Genomic DNA, 24,114 nt, shown 5'->3' with positions numbered 1-24,114 from the left:
CCAAACGAAGATATTAGTGACGCCGTGATTTCAAAGCTACCAACCGCAATCAATATGGTTCAATAATTCTTGATGTGTTTTTTGGTATGCGTACATGACTTTTTATTACATTGTCAATGTCCGATTCAAAAATTGTGTTGTGAGAGTGGGATCGGTAATTCGATAGCTCCAATACTCGCGTCGACAATCCGAATACTGCCGAACAGTGGACGCAATCAATCCGATTGATGCGATCCGTCCGATGCGTGCAATGCGTACGATGCGGGCTTGTTTGCCGCTTACCATATTGTACAACGGTTCCTTTCAAATAACTTGAAATTGTACTTTATCGAGATGGGATCATGCAATAGATAAACTCAATATACAATGGAAGTCGAAACCACTGCCAATAGGGTGCACGAAATCAATACAATTGTATCTTCCGTCCGAACGAAGAATTAGTGACGCCGGAAGAATTTCAAAGCTTTACCAACTGAAATCAATCATTGTTTAATAATTCTGTTCCTTTCATGTTCTTTTTTGGTATGGCAACTTTTTATTAAGTGTCATAGTCAAAGTTTGTTGATTTTGATCATATGATGGATGTCGTTAAGGTCATAAATAGTAATAAAATGCAGTTATTGTAAGCTATTTCTTTAATGTTATAAAACTATTTCAACCCGTCATTGCTTTGCATTATCGTGCAAATGTGATATATTACTACGTATTTACATATAAACCTTTCTCTTGAATCACTCTATCTATTAAAAAACCGCATCGAAATCCGTTCGCGTAGTTATATATATATAGTATAAGGACAGAGAAAGCGACTTTGTTTTATACTATGTAGTGATGAAATTCTTCAATTTATTCACCCTTCTTCTGTTCGTTATTCACCCTTCTATGTCAATATTACCCTTCTGCTGTCCCTATTCACCCTTCTTCTGTTCCTATTCACTCTTCTGCTGTCCCTATTCACCCTTCTGCTGTCCCTATTCACCCTTTAAAGACTGAATTCAAATAAAAAATTCCTATTTACTCTTCTGCTGTCCCTATTCACTTTGTTTTATTCATCAACTCTTTAACTTCTTATTATTCTAACTAGTGGTCGCCTAGTGGTCGAAATTCGACCATATACGATTTCCTTTACAATACCACTTAACATCGTTCAAGGATAATCTTCTTTCCTTTAACGAATTCTTTAGTTTTGTAAAGTTCTAATTAATATTTCCGACGCATCATGAATTCACCAAACTTCCTTCAATGATTCACCTCTTTTCATATGAGACGTGAGAATATCATCGCGATGTCTGTCAATTTTGACGTTTTGTCAAATACCTTACTTCGGTGCATGGTAGTTGTGTTCTTTCCCTATTTACCCTTGATTTAATGTACTTCATAACCATTATCTTTTGAAAAATATTGGCTCTTCTGCTGTCTCCTACACATAAACTTCTAAGTGTATTAACCCTTTTTCTGTTCCTACGTCCGCACAATTTTCGTAAAAAGCGGTTCAAAGTTTTTGCATCACGTATTAATATATCACTAATATTTTAGATATTTATCGCGTAGTGTTTAATAATGTTTCTTATTTAATCTAACCACCGTACATTAGAAGTAGCACTCCTCTGCACATCCCTTTTATAATCATCTTCATGAAATCTGTACCTAAACCGATCCTGATTGGCGCTGATTCGGCCCAAATCCTCCAATTCTTTAGGCGACAAATCTTTATACCTCTTCCCTTTTATTTCCTCTGGTATTACATGAATTACATTGCTGATCTCTTTATTTATTAGTGTGGTATCATTGATTTCGTGGACCATAGAGTCTAGAGTGCTGTGGGCGTGGTTTCCAGTGTTGCCAGGTCGCTTGTGTAAGAATCCTTGCGTTGTGAACGATGGAGTTGGTTCTTGGTCGCTCACGTACGCTTTGTTGCTAAATACGTGGAATAGACCGTTCTTTTTCTTTGCCTGTGAATAATAATGCTTTTTTTATTGTTTATGATGATGTGTTAGCGTAGATTGTGGAGGGGATGAGGTAGTTTTTTTAAGAACTGAGATGCGGTCGAAATGGAAAATCTTGAATAATTATAAATGATCTTTGATCTATGATTAATAATTATGTTTGGTTAAAAAAATAAAACAAAACTTAAAAAAATATACTTAATTTAATATCAAGTGGTATCTACAAAAAAAAAAAATTAGGTACATACATTACTTTGAAGGTAAATATTATTATTATAAACCTTCTGTACTTGATTTAATTTGGGAAGGGTACCTACGTATTTTGATTTTTGCAATTAGCTAGGTACCAGAGTAAAATCTATTTAAAATATACATTCAATCATCTAGTTAAACGACGAAGTCCACATACATATTTCCAATATTACCTATGTTGTATACATATCTATCTTCAACACGGTTGTATTATCGCTACAAATCACTTCATCACTTACCACCAAGCGTGTCGGTGGCTAAACGCTAACTTTTTAATTAGGAAATCGCTATAGGTTTAGGTATCAAGGTTCATGACAAACATCCTGGGGCCTTAGTCTGCTATTACAATTGTGTCAGAATGGTCGATCACTGAGCAGTGCAAGAGGGACGGAGCTATGTAGGTTGTATAGCTCCGTCCCTCTCACATTCTCTCCATTCTGACACAATTGTAATAGCAGACTAAGGCCCCAGGTGAATCTTAGCAATAGAGGTACCGTTTTTTACCCTAGCAGATCAGTCTAGTCAATACTATTTAGTTGTTTGGTAAATGTCACAGTACCCTTGCTGAATGAAACCGTGTATAATTTGTGATCTACGTACTATAAATGTGTACTAGCCTCATTGAGTTTGTCGACGATGTAGCCGTGGCCGGTGTTCATCCCGACCGTGGCCATCTGCTCGATGCTGCTGGACCGGTGGTACGGACGCAGCGCTGATACTGCGCGGGATATCCCCACCTAGGGTGCAAAGAAATCATTAATTATTAAATATTATGTTGTGTAGTCTTATAGGTTATTAATGGGGATATATAAGGTGGTCTAAAATTATCTGTCAAGGCTTTAATAGGAGGTAGTGTTGTGTTTGAAGATTACAATAATAAATACAAATGACTTGATTATAAGCAATTTTTTTACATAAAAAATCTAGGTATGAGTTTCCCTTATGAAAGAGCATCTCAAGCCGAATTTGTTTCTGCATTTCTTCTCAGAGTAATCCGCTGGGAAATGCCGGACTTCATCTAGTTATTTAAAAAAATGACATGTAAAAGTGTTACAATTTATAAAAATAAATATCATTTAGCGCAAGTTGCTCCGTGCGGGAATTGAACCCGCTACACGATACAAGGCAGCTAGCTGTTAGGAATTTTCAGCATCTAAAGTCAAGCTCTTTAGACCTTGAATTTAGGTAATACCATTTTTTTTAGGGGGGAAAATCATCCAATGACTTCTCCCGCCTTGGGTGAGGCGGGAGGGATTGTCAGACTCTTACTGACTAAAAACCACCCCGTTCCTTCTCCTGCTTTGAGCCGGAGCCCCGGTAACCTTTTACGTTGTCCGCAGCTCCGGATCGGGCATCAGCCCTACTGGGCCCCATCTGTGGTGGTCTGACTCTTTGAGGCGCGCGCGGAACGCGACGCGCCGCACGCACGGGTCTGTTTCTGGTCGGGGGGCGAGCTACCCTTGCCCGCCGTCCACAGACTGAATTTAGGTAATACCAAAATAATTAGTTACCTGTCCATGCCTAATCCTGTGTTCCGTAATGTCAGCCCCCAGCAGCTCGGTGTAGGGGTCCATGCGGATGGGCATGATCTTGTCGATGACCCACAGCAGCGTGATGGTCACCAGGATGCCCCACGTCATCAGGCACACGCCTGTCAGGGACTGCACGCCCAGGAGGTACCAGCCACCGCCTGAAAAATGGTATAATAGGCATGACGGGCTATGAAAATTTAAAATCTATTTAGTCCGTCAGTTAGGTAATGAAAAAATATTAGACACGTATTTTTTTATTTTGTCATAATATAAGATAACAATACGTGGATACAATGAAAAGTTTAGGAGTGGGAGCAAATACGTCATTACTACATATAAAATATACCTAGAAGTGATTCAAATCAAATAATATCGTCGAATGTATGTATTTGTTTCCGTAAGAAAATAAAAAATACATGTCTAAGGTATTCAAATAATCTACCAGACGGACAATAAATTAAAAATTACCCTTGAACAGTCCAGATCTGCCGTTAGTAGTTTCCATGGGAATCGGGTTGTCAGCGAATAGTCCAACTGCTAGTACACCTGTTGATACAAAGCTATATCATTTTAGGTAGGACATTTACTAAAAATAGGAAAATTAATGGATATGAACTATCCCTTTTCGATCGATGATGCGATTGGTAATTATAACAAAATTATCAAGTTTTAAGGTTTGCAAAATTCTGAAGGACAGATCATAATCATCAGTAGCTTGTAACAGTCCATTACTGGACTATAAGTCTCCTCTACATAAGAAGGGGTTTGCTATAATCTCCATGCTTGGTAAGCAGGTTAAAGATCATAGCTTAAAAGCATCAGACTTAACAGAAAACACTACTGCCGGGTCTTGGTTAAAAATCTAATCCCTTTACCGACACTTACCCATTTTTAGTCCCCGTCACTGTCCTCTCCATACCGATACTACTCCTGTGCACCAGGGTCTACAGTAGATACAACCATGAAAACACCGGAACATTGAAGTCCGGCGCGTCGAACAGGGACATGAAACTGTCTTGGATCCAACAACGATATAAATCAGAAGATATTACATATTAACTAAGTAAGCATCTCACCCCAAAGTCCACAGGCACCATGGACGGCGGACGCTCCAACCGGATCGTCTACCCCCATCATGTCGAACAGCGGAGAAGTGCCCGAAGCTATGGCAGCCCCTATGAATCCGATCAGCAGTGACTCCCAAGCTCGGTAGAGGAAACAGCCAGCTAAGGTAAGAAAATAAAAATTAATTGTCAAAGTCAAAATCAAAGTTAAAGTCAAAATTATTTGTGTCTGTCTGTCGGTCAATACCCTAGTGAAGCTATTTGCAGTTGCTCGTTCCAAAGTGTAGATTCCTACGGAGAAGAACGAGCAACACTTTCACAATCAGATTTACAATACTATTCTTTGTTAATTTAAATTGAAATCCAGGTTAAAAAAATAAAAGTTTGCGTTATATCCATTTTGGTTACCCTTTATTTCTAAAAGGCCGGCTATATACCTAGATACTATATATAATAATTAATATGGTTCAAAGATGGTGTCGATTACAGACGTCCATCTGCTTGTTTGCCATAAGAAAAGTAGATAAGTGAATTGCATTTACCAGTAATTGAAACCAGGGATCCCAGCACACTATTAATGAGTTCCATCACTTCTGCCTTTCCCTTATTTTTGATTAACGTAAAGCTGAAAACAAAAAAGGACGCTTTTACTCTATTATTTTAAAGGCTTAAGACTATCATCACTATCAGCCTGTTTCCTGGACTGAATTTCTCATTCTCATTCAACGATATATTGACCACTAGCTTTTGCCCGCGACTTCGTTCGCGTGGAATAGTGACTTCCGGCAAATTTTTGGTTTTAACCACATAGTTCCCGATCTCGCGGAATCTCTTCAAAAATGAGATGTGGAAGATATTCCAGGGAACTCTTCAAAAATCAACATAATGAGCTCTGCGTTTGAATTTAATAGATGTATACTCACTTAGGGCATTGAAAAAATAGTTTAAAAACGGACTTAAACTAACTTAAAACTAAAGAAAGCTACGAATTACGAATTTATAACAATTAAAAAAGAAACTATATTACAACCTATCCTCTATGCTATAATAACCAAGCTTAAACTAAATAATTTAAAAGAAACGACTTAAATCTAATCTAATTAATTTATAAATTAGACTTACAATTTTATTAAAAAAACTAACTACAGTAACTACTAATAATCGATATCAAACTAAACCTACGTTAAATAGTTTAACCAAAAAACCAGGAAAACCCAACAAATAAACTTATTAATTGACAAATACAACGAAACCAATTTAGAATATACGAAACAGCAGGACCACTACAGACAAATAATCATACGACTGATAATACACTTTTTCTACGATAGTACCGAAGCGCTCGGCCGATACCCAACCAAATGAATGTAACGAAACCATAGCGCGATCTATTTCGATCCCAACGCCATCTATCGAGGATAAAGACAACTTGGATTATTTATTTATACTCCGTTCGGGCATTTTCTTTGTACTAAAAGTTTAATTATATTGATATTATTTTTTTCATACCTTTTTACTATTTATTTACTTTTTTCGATGAATTAAAACAATAACATGAACCGAAGTCGTGTAACGATCGACATAGAATTATCTATACTCCGTTAGAGCATTTTCTTTGTACTAAATGTTTTATTATATTGATATTATTTATTTCATACCTTTTTACTATTTATTTACTTTTTTTCGATAAATTAAAACAATAACATGAACCGAAGTCGTGTAACGATCGACATAGAATTATTTATAAATAATTTATTTCTTATTTTTATTTTTTGATTTTTGAAATAAAAATATATCTATGTCCTTTCTAAGGTTCTAAACTATATCTGTACCAAATTTCAATCAAATCCGTCAAATAGTTGCGGAGATTAATGGTATAAGCATAGAATGTTCGACGTGATTCTTTAATTTGACATAACTTTTTTATTTATGAACCGATTGACATGAAACAAACACTAAATGTAAATTTAAGCATCCCACAATATATTCGTGAAAACCGCATCCAACTCGGATCAGCCGTTTCTGAGATTAGCGCGCACAGACGAACAGACAAACAGACAAACAGACAAACAGACAAAAAAAAATTAATTACATTTTTGGGTTCGACATCGACATAACAATAACCCCTGCTATTTTTTTTATTTTTATTTTCAATGTACAGACAGCACTTTTCTACGATTTTATTATATGTATAGATGTATAGATTTTTGAAATAAAAATATATCTATGTCCTTTCTAAGGTTCTAAACTATATCTGTACCAAATTTCAATCAAATCCGTCAAATAGTTGCGGAGATTAATGGTATAAGCATAGAATGTTCGACGTGATTCTTTAATTTGACATAACTTTTTTATTTATGAACCGATTGACATGAAACAAACACTAAATGTAAATTTAAGCATCCCACAATATATTCGTGAAAACCGCATCCAACTCGGATCAGCCGTTTCTGAGATTAGCGCGCACAGACGAACAGACAAACAGACAAACAGACAAACAGACAAACAGACAAAAAAAAAGTTAATTACATTTTTGGGTTCGACATCGACATAACAATAACCCCTGCTATTTTTTTTATTTTTATTTTCAATGTACAGACAGCACTTTTCTACGATTTTATTATATGTATAGATTAGTCGACCTAGCTTTTTTTTTTGAGGGGGAAAATCATCCATTTACCTCTCCTGCCTTGGGTGACACAAGAGGGAGTGTCATACTTTTACTGACTAAAAACCACCCCGTACCTACTCCTGCTCTCTGCTCTGCCTGTAAACCCGTAAAGTTGTCCGCAACTTCGGACTCTACTTAGCTGGTAGATGCCCAACGCTACGTTTGTCTAGACGTGGTCTGCTCTGTAGAACACATCTGTCCCGAAGGTTATCAGCTTATAACCGACTTAAAAAAAAAGAGGTTATTAGATTAGGTATACTCACAGTAGACCAAAGCAGCCTCCTCCGAAAGATCCCATCATAGTCATCACCGCTGCCCTCGCTGCATACTGCCATTTAGCTCCACTCACCTATAAGCAAAGGATATTGTCATTCTGTCTTCTCTTACTTCAAATGCAAGATATAGTCCCCAGATCCACATAGGGTTTATGAACCTCACAAAGTTATGGTATGACATATCATCCTGGTGGTACATATTATCAGACCATCATCATCATCAGTTTCTGAAACGATGGCATTTGATAGAAGAAGTTAAAAGACATAATTATTGCGTTGAATTCTTTTTTTATTTTATGGTATAAGCCGGTAAACGAGCAGACGGATCACCTGATGGTTAGTATTAGCCGCCGCTCATGGACTCCCGAAACACCAGAGTTACACGTGCGATGCCGGCCTTTTGGGGGTTAGGAATTTATGGGTTGTTGGGAAATCGGGGATTGGGAAGATTGGGGAGGGGAGTATTTGGTAACCTCACTCACACAACGCGTTGTTTCATGTCTGTTTTATGTGAGGCCGTGGTATCTCTCTGGTCGAGCTGGCTCATTCGTGCCGAAGCACACATAATGTAGCTTTGGGAAAAATAGGAAGAATTACGGCCAAAATTCATAGCCGATATTAATCCTAAATCTCTAGATCGATCTCGTTTTCGGCTGTAGAACTACATACCAACAATAAGATCAATCATTACGATAGAAAACCGCCACTTCTAGCACACACGCGATAATAATATACCTCATTTAAAAGAAACACGTTATATTTTTAAACACAGCTAAACGATGGGACATTACAGGCATTCCTAATGTGCCTAGATAATCGGCCCGCATACGTAATGCCTACCCATTGTCCACTAAATAGTGGTCAATCAATTAACCATACGTTGGACATGCAAACCGAATTACAAACAATTTGCCTAATTTATTAAAATGACCGACGTTTACCGACAATCCTGCTCAAATAATGATTTGTCTTTACCATGAATTGAAGCGTTTTTTACTGCTTAGGAAGATGTCACAATGAGTGAACAAGTTTTTGTGTTAGATACGAAAGGGAAAACTGCAGGAGCGAATATGTTGCGTTTTCTTTAACGAAAGCTAGCTGTTGGATTTTTTTTTAACGGGGGAAAATCATCCAATGATTTCTCCCGCCTTGGGTAAGCGAGAGGGAGTCAGAGTCAGACTCTTACTGACTAAAAACCACTCCGCTCCTACTCCTGCTTTCCTAGCCGGAGCCCCGGTAAACCGGAGCCCCCATAAAGGGCGAACTGCTAGAGCGAATATCTTGGGATTTCTTCAATGATAGCTAACGTTAACCATTGTTGGACTACGGACCTCTGCATAAGAAGATTTACTATAATCTCGTCGCTTGGCGGGCAAGTTGGATCAGAACGAAAATTTTTGGGACACTTTTTATCTCAAGCGATCGTTTTCGGAACAAAATCGTTACTAAGGAATAGTTTAAGTAATCATTAAATGTCTCCGAGTACGGTAGTTAAAATACTATATGTGCTGTTATTTCCATGTGTGGAGACCATAATGAGCTAATACCGACGTGACAGCATCATTTGCGGTAATGTGGCTTCAGTTCTTGAGTAAAAATAATTCAGCGATTATTTTACTTCGACAAGGATTTGCATAATAGAAAATGTATTGTTTCTCTAATAGCTGTTAGTTTTAAATAGAAATGGCTTTGTGACGACCATAATGGTTACAGTGAAACGCTACTCAGAAAACGTCCAAATATTTGTGGAAATAAATAAATGATTACCTAGTTAAATCTAGATGTCAAAAAGTGATTCCTAATAGTCACGATCCGTCTCTTTTTACGGGTGTCATCATGCGGTATGGGGAAACCTCTAATAAATCAATTTAAACCACGTCGTATCATCTTAGCTGATAATATACGAATAATTAGCGAAATAGGCCCAGTAGTTAAGCCAAAAAGTGCATTTTTCTCTTTGAGCTAATTTGAACACTCTATACAAATACGGCTCCTGCTAGAAAAGCAGGAGTAGGAACGGGGTGGTTTTTAGTCAGTAAGAGTCTGACACTCCCTCTCGCCTCGCCTCCGTCGAATGAAGAATTATTTCTCCTCCAGAGAATGATTTCTCCCCTTCAAAAATTATTATTAGCATTTAGCATTAGTCATTTGTAGGCCGCATATTGTTTGTGAAGGATGCATGCATTCGTCAAATGACGCAATAGACAGTGTCCCTTACTCATGTGTCGTGTGTCCGCTCCCTAGCTCGCGTAACATGACTTATTCAACATTCGTGTTCCACTAATTGATAGTTGGTCTCGTGACCTTGGAGTGATGCATGCTCTGAAGCAGTGCAGTAAATTACGGCGAGCCAATAAATCTGTTACATTGTGTTGTTAACATGTCGTGCTCTTTTTAAATTGGATACAATATTGTAATGAGTATCCCACAAAAACATTTCATGTTAAATGTTGCCAAGACGAGACCATATTGCCTGCACTGTCAAAAAGTAATCAGATCTAGTGTGGAGCCAAGTTTGTAGGCGTGCAAACCTTGGACGTAACTGGCGAGTCGGCCGCACGGACTTTTTGCTATTCGTCATATGGGCTTGAGCTTAAAAATCTATTCAATCTTCTAAACTCTTTCCGTGCGGCCAACTCACCAGTTACGTCCAAGGTTTGCACGCCTACAAACTTGGCTCCACACTAGATCTGATTACTTTTTGACAGTGCAGGCAATATGGTCTCGTCTTGGCAACATTTAACATGAAATGTTTTTGTGGGATTTCATTTCTTTTTGTAGGTTTTCATTAAGTTTCCCTATTTCAGATTTTTACCCCTCCGCGGCCGCATTCAGACCTCTAGCGTCAAAAGTTAGGAAAGTCTCGAACAAACTTTCACCCCCTAGTTTAAGGGGTTGGGGGTAAAAGTTCCAAGTTTTAGAATTTTTTTGTTGTTTGGGTACTAATACTAGCTTACATACCAAATTTCAGTTTTCTAGGACTTCAGGAAGTACCTTAAGAATTTTGTTGATCATCAGTGAGTGAGTGAGTGACGAAATCGGGGTATTTTAGATATCAATAAAATCTAAAGTATAAGAGCTATGCAATTGAAACTTTAGAGGTTTATTAAGTCTACCACTGACATTATATCCTGAAAATTTTGTTTATCTGGTATAACCCAAACTCAAGTTATGAAGGTTCAAAAATACGACGAAGCGCTTCGAGAAAAGGTAGGTAGTGCCCTTGCGCTTGCGCTTCGCTTGGCTCGTCTTGGCGGGGGCACTACCGTGCCCCCAGATTCGTATTCGACGTTGTAGGTAACTAATGGCCGTTTTCACTTTACGTCCTGTCAATTTTAAGGAACCCTTAAGCTAAGATAGGTGAAACTTACTACATTTTGGTTTTATTTAACTGGTAGGTACTCCTTCACGATAAGTAACATAATAAAGAAGAAGATATATGACCAATCAAGGCACAATTCCCAAAAGGTCGATAATGCACTTGTAATTCCTCTAGTGTTGTTAGTGTAGGTACATGGGCGGCACAGATTGCTTACCATCAGGTGATTTTCAGCCGGCGTATGCTATAAAAATGTCTTTTCTGAACCGAAATGCATGGTTTTCTCACTTTTCCTTTAACTCCTAAAAATATCAAGACCGTTTCATTCTTGAATTTTAGAAAGCTCAACGAATAACAATCCAAGTTTAACTGATATCCAAACGGACGAGCTTTTCATTATAAGCATAACTCTACTTACCCCATAAGTGCTGCCGGAATTGAAGGCCAACCAGCCCCACCAGAGGACGAAAGTCCCCATGACTGCATTGACGGGGTTGCCCATAGGTAGTGGGGCTATGCCGTGAGCATACCGACCCAGTCGCGGACCCAGCATCAGAGCTGAAGCGAAGGCTGATGCGCCACCTGGATGGAGAAGATTTGATCGAAGTATGTTGCAAAGACTTAAAAAAGAGAGAGCTTTGAATCTTTGTATATCCTCTTTAGAAATCAATGGCGATGCTCATCATCATCATCATTAACATCATCAATCAATAAGTAATTATGCCTATTCATGTCAAGAAGGAATAAAAGGGAAAAAATCTCATAGCAGGTGGCAATCCTTTCATGTCAAAAATGGTTCTTACTTTCCTGTCAAAAAGGGGGCAAACTCAGTGCCGTGCCGACTTCAACCTAGATGGGGAAAGCCAGAACAAAACGATATTCTTTGATAAATCTGGTTCCATTAAACTGTGACCATGGACCTCCTCTAAACGGCTCATTGTCCAGTAGTGGAGTCTTACTGGCTGTTTTTGGTGATGAATTAGAATAATATTTTTTAAGAAGAGTAACGATGGAGTTCCTTGCTCGTTCTTCTCCACCTAGCTTCACTGCTGACAGACAGACTGGCGGACAATTCAATTTGACGTTTCAAAAGTGCCTTATTTAGGATTAATTGAATTAAATGCTTTGACTTTGACTTTAGGAAACGCCTTACCTATAAGATGCACAGGCCCGGAGCCCGCGATGTCTACAGCGCCCAGCTTGTTGAGGAACCCGTGGGAGCCCCACACCCAGCCGGCGGGCACGCAGTACACGATGGTGTTCAGCAGCGAGAACAGGCAGTAGGCCTTGAAGTTGCACCTTGGGTGGAAGGAAATAGAGGCTTTAGTTCAAGGTCTTAGATTTCTTTTATGGTATAAGCCGGTAAACGAGCAGACAGGGGCTTAGTCTGCTATTACAATTGACACCATTCGACACACGACCATTCTGACACAATTGTAATAACAGACTAAGGTCCCTGATGGTAAGCAATCGCCACCGCTCATGGACATTTGAATCATCAGAGGCGTTACAAGTGTGTTGCCGGCCTTTTGGGGGTTAGGAATTTAAGGGTTGTTGGGGAATCGAGGATTGGGAAGGGACCCCCTTCCCAATCCTCGATTCCCCGATAATTGGGCTTCTGTTAACCTCATTCACACAACGAAACACAACGTAAGTGTTGTGTAACGTTGGTTTTCTGTGAGGCCGTGGTATCACAATTCGTGCTGAAGTATGGCTCACCCAACAACCCTTAAATTCCTAACTCCCAAAAGACCGGCAACGCACTTGTAATGCCTTTGGTGTTTCGAGTGTCCATGGGCGGTGGCGATTGCTTATCATCAGGAGATCCGCCTACGCTTATACCATAAAAAATACTATGTCGCATTCTATGATCTTTTACTTCTGAAAACAATCAGGATAGCTAAAGCAATAACACAATACTGCATTTTTACACCTCTATCTCCCATTTTGCGGTTAAAATGTCTAATTTATGTTAACATACCTCTCAGCCATAGCCCCACTGACAATAGTAGTGGCAGTAGTAGCAAACGACAGTTGGAACAGGAACGATGCAAACACGGGCCCCATGAGAGCATCCCCTACTGGGGGGTCCAGCAGAAAGTCCCCCACTCCTATAAACGGGTTCGAGTATGTCCCTTCTCCGAAGGACATGCCGTAGCCAAAGATCCAGTAGGTAAGACCTATGGAGAAATTTTGATTTTTGAGTGGACTAACTAAAAATCACAGTTTACTCACGTACATTAATGGAGAAAAGCTCTACTAGTTTCGAGTCACAAAGGGACTCTTCAACATGAGCAGCGTGCGCAGACGCGGTGACTCTTAAAGTTTTTCTCCATTAATGTACGTGAGTAAACCGTGATTTTTAGTTAATTAGAGTGTTGTTGTTTTCGCACAATGCCAATGAATATGAGCCACTGGTTTGCCTTGAAACTAGTCGAGCTATCTCGTAAAACTGTTACGTGAGTAAGCCGTTAATCGTTTAATGTTATATTATATTTGATTGTATATATCGCACACCTAGTAATATATTGGCACATTTACGGTTTTCATAGTTTACCTGACTTGTTTAGTTTTTAGTTTACTGACCAATGAACCGTTGTTTTACGTGCGTGATGGGGGAAACTACAATAATGATATAATGACACTGACGACCTCTCTCGAAGAATATGGAAATAAATAGATTAATATGCATATATGCACTTTTAAACACGTGAACCATATAAAGTCAATTTCGCATTTTTTGCAGATGTGCCAATATATTACTAAGTGAGCGATATGCATGTTTGGCTACACTTTCGAGGAACAAAAAGCAGGAACACTTACCTCCCAAAGAAATGTCAGCCAAGTTCTTCATCATGATGTTAGCTTCATTCTTTATGGACACGCATCCGGACTCCAGCATGCCGAAACCTGGCAAAGAACATCATTCTTTAAGTCTTTGACTGCCAATAGAAAACTGTTGAAGCCAAATTCTCCGCTAGTGCCGGTCATTTTTGCCGCCCATGGCATTTAATGTATTAATTATGCAATTTCAACCAAGCTTAAAATATAAAATCATCGACGTTGGTCAAAAAGCCGCAAGTTTGAAGTGAAATTGGGCTGGTCACGTCTCCTGCATATCGGACGAGCGGTGGGCAAAACTCACTAATAAGTGGAGCCCGCTCAACGTCCACAGACGTCGCGGCAGGCCCAAAAGGAGATGGCGGGACGAACTTGACAGCTATGACAAGAATTGGCCGCAAAAAGCTTTAAACAGAGAGGAGTGGAAGGAGGGTAGGCCTTTGCCCTGCAGTGGGACGATCATGGCTGAAATCTAAATCTAAATGTTTAATGATAAAATTTCAACTTTAATTTCAAGTGGGAGAGCCATGCTTTGGCACGAATGGTCCGGCTCGACCGGAGTGATACCACGGCCTTACGGAAAACCGACATGAAACAACGCTTGCGTTGTGTTTCGTTGTGTGAGTGAGGTTACCGGAGGCCCAATTACCCCCCTTCCTAATCTTCCCAATTCCTGATTCCTCAACAACCCTTAAATTCCTAAGTGTTCGATAAAAAAAAAACTATAGGGAATAGCACCCACCCTAAGAATAACCGGATTGTTTTTATTATAAGCAAGGTAAAGACCTTTTAACTATAACCTTCTTTAAAATTGTGGGTCAAGTCATCATTTGAAAAGGATATTATAATCATGATTAGTAAGATTAACAATTTTCCTCAAATAAATAGAGTAAACATGTTTTTGAAGGCAAACATTGCATTTACAGTGTGATTCACATTTGTATACTTATTTGATACTAGATTTTTTTATGGAACAGGTCGGTATACTAGCTGATAGATTAACTGATAGTTAGTAATTGGCACCGCTCATGGACATTCGCAAAACCATGATGATTTTTTTTTATTTGGGGAAAATCATCCAGTGACTTCTCCCGCCTTGGGCGAGGCGAGAGGAAGTGTCAGACTCTTACTGGCTTAAAACTACCCATTTCCTACTCCTGTTAGGGTGTTACCACACCAATCGATCGATAGGCAATCGATGTCATCGATCGACATCGGTCGACATTAATCGATTGGTGTGGTAGCTTTAATTGATCGACGGATACCGGTTGACTAACCAATAGGTCGATGGCATCGGTCGACGTAGATCGATTATATTCCGGCCGGAAACTATCGATCGACGCGACGTCGACCTATCCATTCTACCATCGATCGACGATCCAAAGGATACCTAATACCCTTACGTTGTCCGCAATAATACTATGACCATGAGAGGTCCAACTTTACAAGTGCATTGACGGCTTTTTGGGGAGGATAGGGAGGCGAACATTGGGCCTCTAGTAACCTCATTCAAATGACTCGAAACAAAGTTACCTTATGTGTCTTGGCAACGCACTTGTGACTCTTCAAGTGTTGCGGGTGTCCATGAGCGGCGCTGATCGCTTTCCATCAGTTAATCCGTTCGTCCGCTTGTTTTCCTCATAAAAAAATATTTTCGAAGGTAAAATTATTACCGGAGCTGCGGACAACGTAAAAGGTTACCGGGTCTCCGGCTTGAGCCGGAGACCCGGTAACCTTTATACCCCGGTAACGCGGGAGTAGGAACGTGGTGGTTTTTAGTTAGTAAGAGTCTAACATACGCCTTGGGCGAGGCGAGATCCCTCTCGCTCATTGGATGATTTTCCCCCTCAAAAAAAGGTAAAATTGTTAATCCTTTGAAGTTATCCAGGTCAGCTAACTTTAAATAAATACAAGATCTCAAGAATATAAATAACTTAAGTTGGCAAAGTAAAGCTATTAGGAAAGTAATGCGTCCATAATTGTTCGATTAAAATTCTGCTACGTATGCGCCATAAATACTGGCTAAATGGCAGGGCTGGACTTTTGGATATATGCCAGGTTGCTAGTCCATGTCTTTATAAACCTACTTACTTACATAGTAAATGATGGGTAGATCATCTGTACCCTTAGTATGAGTTAAAGTAATGGAAATGAGAACGGATTCGGCGTTCTGATTGATTTTATTCGAGCCGGCCAATCAGTTATCAGACTGCCGATCGCGCTCTCGTTTTGATTACTTTAAACTTATACTAAGGGTACTGGTTTGGTTCCCTGATCGTAGTCGTATCGCCGTGTAGTGACCGCAGAGAGTAGAATAAAAATTGTCACTATACTTAGATGTGGGGCTTTTCTACCAGAGATGTGCTATGCTATGTTGCTGTGGATGCGTTTGGTTTCCACCAATCATATTCATTGGTACACATAGCTTAGCATTGGCATTGGTGAAAACGGACTCAGCTAAGCTATGTTTTTTATAAGGAAAGATGCGTGCTATGAATGGTTTCCCTACTATCGATACATTGCATACTCGAGCTGCGCATCATCCTCACACAGCTACATAGCTTAGTATCAGTGGAAACGGTCACATAGTTCACAGCTTAGCTATTACATCTTCGTAACATAACTACGTAGGATAACGTAGAGTAACATCACTCACACAACAAGACAAAACGCAAGCGTTGTTTCACGTCGGTTTTCTGCTCGGCCGTGGTATCACTCCGGTCAAGCTCATTCGTGTCGAAGCATGGCTCTCACACGTGAGCCGTATGTTTTTATTTACTACCTAATTGATTTCTGATAACGAGATTAGGTCATGAGTCTTTTGTGTTGGGAAAATCCTAGTTCTTATTGTAACAAATAATTTAGTAATTAGACGTGCATTATAATTGGTGCTTAGTCAACATTTAATTTTGCGGTTTGTATTAGAGTAAAAAGTGTTTGAAAGACTTTTTTTTTGTGTAGGTCGGTAATGTCAAGTATTGGTTTGGGAATGGCACGTGTGACTATTGAACGAGGGGACTCAGTTTCGTTTCTTGATTCGGGTTTTTTGTGTTTCATTTTCTCCATGGGATATACCATTAATAGGTAGCTACCTATTCACTTTCCACCACCTGAGAATCGAACCTGGAATGCTTTACTCGGAATTTGAAAAGTCCCACATAGTACCACAGTGAACTATTGTGGGATATTGATATGAAGTAAGAAATGTAATTTTTACCAACCTGTCTGCATTGTAAAAATGATGAACGAAGATGTGAGGATCCAGTTTGTGTCTTCCAGGTCGATTTCGAAGCTCTCCTGGAGATTCACTGTCGTATTCGTCAAGTTGGGAGATCGCAACCCCATACGGGGGAACATAGTCCAATTCGTATCCATACTAAACTTTTTAGAGATATTAGAGATATATCAGAAAAAAATAAACACGATTTTTTATCTGTAGCTCCGACCTACTGTCAAAATTTAGCGGGAATTATTCCCGTGACGTTTTATGTTTAGTCAATTTCCACACATTATTAGTGAAAGTGATTTTTTGATCGATTTAAATATATTAACACGTTTTTAATAATAATTTAAAGATTTAACCAAATAATTACACAAACATTCACTTCTTAAAGAAATTAAAACGTAATTAATAAATCCATAATTTGACTCGAATGTTGCGCGGCAAAGAATGACAGTTATATTTTTTAATTTATTTGCACCGCGCTGGCACACGCGAAATAAGTTAAAATGCCAAATGAAATGCGTATTTTCATTGCCATCTCTTTTATATATGTATGGGGGCGAGTGAATCGCGTGATGGCTGTCGGTAAACAAATAAAGAATTGATGTGGTCTTCTTTAAACGCTAAACGCTCGTACGTCATTTAATTTGAAGTAATTTTACCATTATTTTAAGTACAGACGATAGAACTCTGTGGTACAGACGAAAGAAACTAAAGGCTGAATGGATATCTACATAATTATTTAATTTTATTTTTTCATAATATTTTCAGTTGTAGCACGGAGTCTGGAATTGTGTCCAGTATATGGCAATAGGCTCACCTCCTATTATATGGGACTTATAACACAAATGGTGAAAAGTGGGTGTACATTGTATAGCGGCATTACGTGTCGTAATGTGCACCTCTGCCTACCATCGGGGATAAAAGACGTCACGTTGCTATTTTTTTTATAAAGTATTTTTTTTCCTATATTTTCCATTCTGATATATTGATATATTTTCAATTCATTTTTAAATAAGTATTAATTACCTTAAAAATAAAACAAAACATACATAATTATAAAAATCAGTACCTATCCCACAATCCCACTGGTAACGAGTTATTATTTTAGACATATATTAAGTATATAATAATAATATATTAATAATTTTCAATTAATCAGATTTACCGTTACGGTAAATCTGATTAATTGAAAATTATTAATAATTTTTCAAAATTATTAATAATAACCACACGTTTTGTTAAAGTGAATAATCGATCGAAATTTATTACTTTTAGTAGTGATTATTAATAATTCACGACACATATTGGTGAAAGTAATAAAATAAATATAAACCCTATGTTTTTTGACCAGCATGTATTTATTTATAATATTAAACACCATCTTACGATTATATTAATTAGAGATCACACAAACAAGGTTACTTGTACTTGCTTTAAACCGAAACAACAAATTCACATATTCTGAACTTGAATATTTAATAGTGCCTTCTACATTTATGGGCTCGCTGTCATTGCAGCGGTAAGTCCCCTGTTTGAGGAGTGGCTAGAGAGACGCCACGGCGTCCTCACCTACCGCCTGACGCAGGTGCTTACTGGACATGGAAGCTTCGGTAGGTTCCTGTTTCTGATTGGGCGGGAGGTACGCACGGGTGTCATCACTGCGAGGACCGCCTGGAGGACACGGTGGAGCATACGGTGGCGGTGTGCCGTGCATGGGCTGAAAATCGCCGTGTCCCAGCCGTCGCGACAGACACTCCGGGCGTTGGGGATCGCGGGAAGATATCCGGCCATTGTAAGTGCGGGTCTGCGGACGGCGAGCAAGGGTAGCTCGCCGCCCGACCAGAACCAGACCCGTGCGTGCGGCGCGTCGAGTTCTGCGCGCGCATCAAAGAGCCATCAGACCACCACAGATGGGGCTCAGTAGGGCTGATGCCTGATCCGGAGCTGCGGACTACCTACATTACAAGTACAAAACATTGCTGTTTAAATTGAAATAAAAATAAAATCTTGGCCACTTATTACATTTATCACTACTAGGGTAAAATTATTAATAATAAGCGACAAATGTGATTAATTTATCACTTTTACCTCGAGTTTCGGTAATTATTAATAATAGTAGATAATTATTAATAATTTTCAATTATTCACTCTTACCGTAACATATACATACTTTATTTTTTATACTCTTTCTGAAGCATAAAATATTAATATTTCAAAGAAAGCACGCAGTCAGAAAACGTGACTTAAAAAGAAAACTTAGCCCAATCGGCGTAATGAACTTTAAATCTATTACTCATAATATTCTTGTGGTCGCGCGATTAATAAGATAGCTTATACTATACCTACTACCTATACATACACATACATACATAGTATACATCTCACCATTCATTGATTGATTGATGACAGCAAAAAATACGAATTCACTTACAGAATCCTAATGCGAATAAAATATTTGTTCTTGTCCCAAAATAAGTAATTTAAATTCCGCATTGTGTAGATAAAATGTGTTAAACTTAAAAGGTAATTAATTATTGGTTATAGGAGTCGATGTACAAAAAACTAAACTACATAGACACCTCGTTTCGTATCCATTATCAACAGCCCATAACTGTCTCCACCTGGAATGTATACCTTCTCTAAATAAGAAGATTATAATATTTGCCATAAATCTACAGTTGGCAGGTCGGCCGGAGATCGCAGAACCGTCGAGTGAGGTTACCGGAGGCCCAATTACCTCCTTTCCCAATCCCCGATTCCTCAACAACCCTTAAATTCATAACCGCCAAAAGGTCGGCAATGTACTTGTAACGCCTCTGGTGTTTCAAGTATCCATAGGCGGCGGCGATTACTTACCATCAGGTGATCCGTCTGCTCATTTACCGGCTTATACCATAAAAAGAAGTTAGAAAAGAGTGTTTAACAGATTACGATAATAAAAAGGCATTAAAAAGTACGAAATTCTGTTAAAAATTCAACCTTAATACCTGCATTGTACGGATAACAGAAAACCGTGGATTTAAGATAATGTTTACATTTGAAATTACATACACTTGCATTCGCTAATTTCAAGTAAACGGGTCAATGTTACTTGATAGATATAGTTAAGGCCTTTGCAAGATGAATGACAATTTTCTAACTAGAATAGTTGGTGTTTCCTTAATAAGAATAAGTGTTTTTTTTTTTATGAAACACGACGGTAAACGAGTAGGTAAACCAAACGCCGGTAAACGACCAGACGTATCACCTGATGGTAAGCAATCGGCGCCGCCCATGGACACTTGAAACACCAGAGGCGTTACAAGGGCGTTGCCGGCTTTTTGGGGGTTAGTGATTTAAGGGATGTTGTTCGGGAATCGGGGATAAGTGTAATAATGACCTTGGAGTAATCTTACCGTTTTTTTTTTGGGAAATAAGAGCAGACGTGCTCTATCGTAGGCCGCATCGTCACTTACAACCAGGCGAGATAGCGGCCAAACGTCGGCCCATAATAAAAATAAAAAAAAATCGGCCCATTAAATGTAAAAAAATATAAAAGAACTATGACTAGATGTATGAATATGGATGAAGTTAAAGGACTAGTGTGTGTGTTTGTTTCTCGAAGGTTTTTGAGGAAAAAACTAGGGAGTGTGGGATTTTTACCTCACTAAAACCTCCCTTGGCCACCATCTGCACCAAAAGGAGGCGCCGGGTCCTCTTAGTAGACCAACCCCGGAGCCGCCGTGGTGCAAAGCCTACTATGGCACTTTCCTATGGAGACCTATAATTATGTCATCCTTAAACCTCTAGTTAGTAAGTGACAGTGGTAGCAGTGTCGGCAAAAAACGAATGAGAAAGAGGGTAGACCGATTTGCCTGCTCTTAAACAACCCGCATTTACTCCAGTTCATCCGTGACCATGGCGCTTGCAACAATGTCGAAATATCGGAATCTCGTAGAAATAGAAAAACATGGTAATGATAAATGATAAATGATATTTATTTCTGTAAATAGGTCATAAAATAACACTTTTACACGTCAATATTTCAAATAGCTAGATGAGGCCGGCATTTCCTATCTGACTACTCTGAGAAGAAATGCCGAAACAAACTCAGAGGTCATAGTCTCTTTTTAAAGTCCAGACAATGAAATAGAGGATAATGTGAGAGAACCGTGCAAGTTGGTTCTGTAGTGGTCTTTAGAGGAAAGAACCACAACAGTATGAGCGGACCTGTTCAGAAGGCCGTACGCATGTGTCAGTTTACAATCAGCTCAGCTAACGGCTGTTGCTGAATGATCCGACGAACATTACCAACCAAAAGAACATTTGGGTAGGTCTCGTAAATGCTCACACTGTCAGAATATAATTAACTAAAAGTGAAATAACTAAGCAAACTCTCACACGGTCCTCAGACTAACAATTTTAAAAATAATATGTTAAAAATAAAAATAAAAAATATCGAATGATATTAATGTATATCATGTCAAATTGTATAAAAATGTAACTTGTGTTACAAACATGTCAACATGACCTGTGTGGACATTATAACGGCTCACTCCCAAGCCTGACTATCATCTAAGTAGTCTTTAATTTTATAAAAAGCTTTACTATACAGTTTTTCTTTAATAACATTTTTAAATTTATTCAGGCTCAAACTTTGAATATCGCTGGGAATTTTATTGTAAAAGCGTATACATTGACATCTGAACGAACGGTAAATATCCCATTTCAAGTTCCAATCCTTAAACCTCTCTGTGTGCACGATGACACGTGACCACTGTGTCGCCGTCTTCCTTGAGGTCATTGGAACCAACACTTAGCTTCACAGACTGACGGTAGCGAGTGCCTGTCTACCATCACGTGACGAAGGCGTGATTAAGTCACTAGTATTACTACAGATGGCATATTCATATACAATACAATACATAATCGAATAGTTAGCTAAAACTGAAAAAATCATGTTCTAACATCTGAAAATCACGATAGGCGGCCGTGGTAATAAACCGGCCAAGTGCGAGTTGGACTTATGTACGAAGAGGTTCCTTATCTCATATACTAGATACTTTATATGATATAAGATTTCACGTGCTATGTTCGGCTGCTATTGATTATAACGTGATGTTTTATAGCCTATACAACCTTCTTCGATAATTGGGCTATCCGCCACAAAAATATTTTCACAATTTGGAAAAGTAGTTTCGTAGATTAACGCGCGACTGAGAGCGCGTTAATCTAAAACCCACTCCGTTCCTACTCCTGCTTTTTGAGCCGGAGTCCCGCAAACCTGTTAGGTAGTCCGCAGCATCGAGACAGGACCTGGTTTTACTCTTAGGGAAGGGAACCTTAAAACGTCCAAGAGCCATTCAAAGATCAATGGATGTGTTAATTTATTGTAAGTCGTTATTAGAACTGTGTTATCAATTTTGTCAGTCGTTTAGCGTTGGGGAGCGAATTATACATTATATTGTAGAACCAGGCACAAGACTGGATTGAAGCGGTTTTTGTTAAAAGTCCGATAGTATTTGCATTTTGTATTAAGTTTAGGATAGGTAGAGTATAGCAATTTTTAAAACTAAAGCATTTAACCAATGTTCCTAGGTAAGTAGGTGCCTAACTTTTTAAATTAAATATAAGTTTTTACTCTGCCGTCATTATACGTCATAGATTTGCATGAGAATAATTCTTATTGAAGTCGAAAAACAGAATCCCTTGCTTTGTCAGTCGAATACATAAAAAAATAATAAAAAAAAACATTAGCGGAAACTATGTTTCAGAACGAAAGTTATATTTTTGTATTTAACGCCATCTAGCGGTATTTGGCAATATTTCTAAGCCATCCTGTTGACTAGTACATTTTGCTATTGCTCAATAGGTAGCGCTGTTGTAAATGTTGAAACTATTCTCCGCTAGATGGCAGTGTTAGTCTTAAAATTGATAAAATTATTTTCTGATACAAATGTGATTACTGACTGCCAACTACTGCCAAGAAGGCTTTCAAGGTTTGATTACCGGGTCGGTAAAAGTATTATTTATATTTTTGGTATGCAGGTTTAAAAAAAACTTAGTAACTAACACAGTCTGAATTGGTTTAGATTTTAGATGGTTTTAATTTGTATGATTATACATAATTATATTCACTTGTAATTACTATGTTTTGGAATAACAAACCCTAGAAAAAAAATTGGCCCCGTGAAACGGTGTAAGGTCCCATTTGTCAGTTGCGTTGCGTTGCGTCGTCGAAGCATCGTTTTCCATTTTTTTTAAGACTTGCCCCATTTGTAAGTTGCGTGGTCGCGATACAATACAGCGCAACGAGCAAATGGGCCGGATACCTTTGTGTGATCTCACCCCCTATTATATGGGACTTATAACACAAATGGTGAAAAGTGGGAGTACATTGTACAGTGACAGTACGTGTCGTAATGTGCACCTCCGCCCACCTTTTAGGGGATAAAAAGCGTCATGATGCATATTTACTTTGACGTTCAAAAATGCCTTCCTGATCTTATTGTATCTATCTAATGAATTATTTTAACTATGATTTTGACTTACATCAACCTCTTCTTTTTAAACAACCCTTTACTTTTTTTCTTATATTTTTAAATAGGCGAATATCATCCAATGACTTCTCTCGCCTTGCCCAAGGCGAAAGGGAATGTCAGACTCATACTGACTAAAAACCACCCCGTTCCTACTCCTGCTTTTCGAGCCGGAGCTACGGTAAACCCGCTAGGTAGTCCGCAGCTCCGGAAAACAACCCTTATCTAAGTTAAGATTTAACAACATTTTGGTTTTAATATTTAATCAACTTTTCTTTAGCTGCCAATAGAAAGCTGTTGAAGGCAAATCCTCCGCTAACGTCGGTCACCGGTGACCACCACGGCGTTCAATGTGTTAAAGCAACACCTAATACTTACAACAAAGGGGTTAGTTTAGGTGCTACGTCAAGTTAAATAAGTAATTTTTAGTTAAAATATGTCTTAGGGATTGTTAGTGATCCGATCCGGAG

General features: G+C 38.7%; 1 protein-coding gene across 1 annotated transcript; it reads right to left on the bottom strand.

The window, feature by feature from the left end:
* Window positions 1-1,557: 1,557 nt before the first annotated feature.
* LOC118279882 (putative ammonium transporter 2) lies at window positions 1,558-17,781 on the bottom strand. The gene is made up of 12 exons (XM_050702363.1): window positions 17,122-17,781; window positions 13,883-13,969; window positions 13,041-13,239; window positions 12,213-12,358; window positions 11,478-11,641; window positions 7,729-7,814; window positions 5,337-5,419; window positions 4,807-4,956; window positions 4,199-4,276; window positions 3,710-3,888; window positions 2,816-2,935; window positions 1,558-1,952 (listed from the first exon to the last, which is right to left on the bottom strand). The coding sequence occupies exons 1-12, from the start codon at window positions 17,273-17,275 to the stop codon at window positions 1,572-1,574; spliced, it is 1,827 nt and encodes a 608-aa protein (XP_050558320.1). The 5' UTR covers window positions 17,276-17,781; the 3' UTR covers window positions 1,558-1,571.
* Window positions 17,782-24,114: the final 6,333 nt, after the last annotated feature.

Source organism: Spodoptera frugiperda, chromosome 22 (assembly GCF_023101765.2).
Source record: "Spodoptera frugiperda isolate SF20-4 chromosome 22, AGI-APGP_CSIRO_Sfru_2.0, whole genome shotgun sequence".
NCBI lineage: Eukaryota > Metazoa > Arthropoda > Insecta > Lepidoptera > Noctuidae > Spodoptera > Spodoptera frugiperda.
Note: the sequence above shows the minus strand (reverse complement) of the source record. Positions and strands in the feature narration are given on the sequence as shown.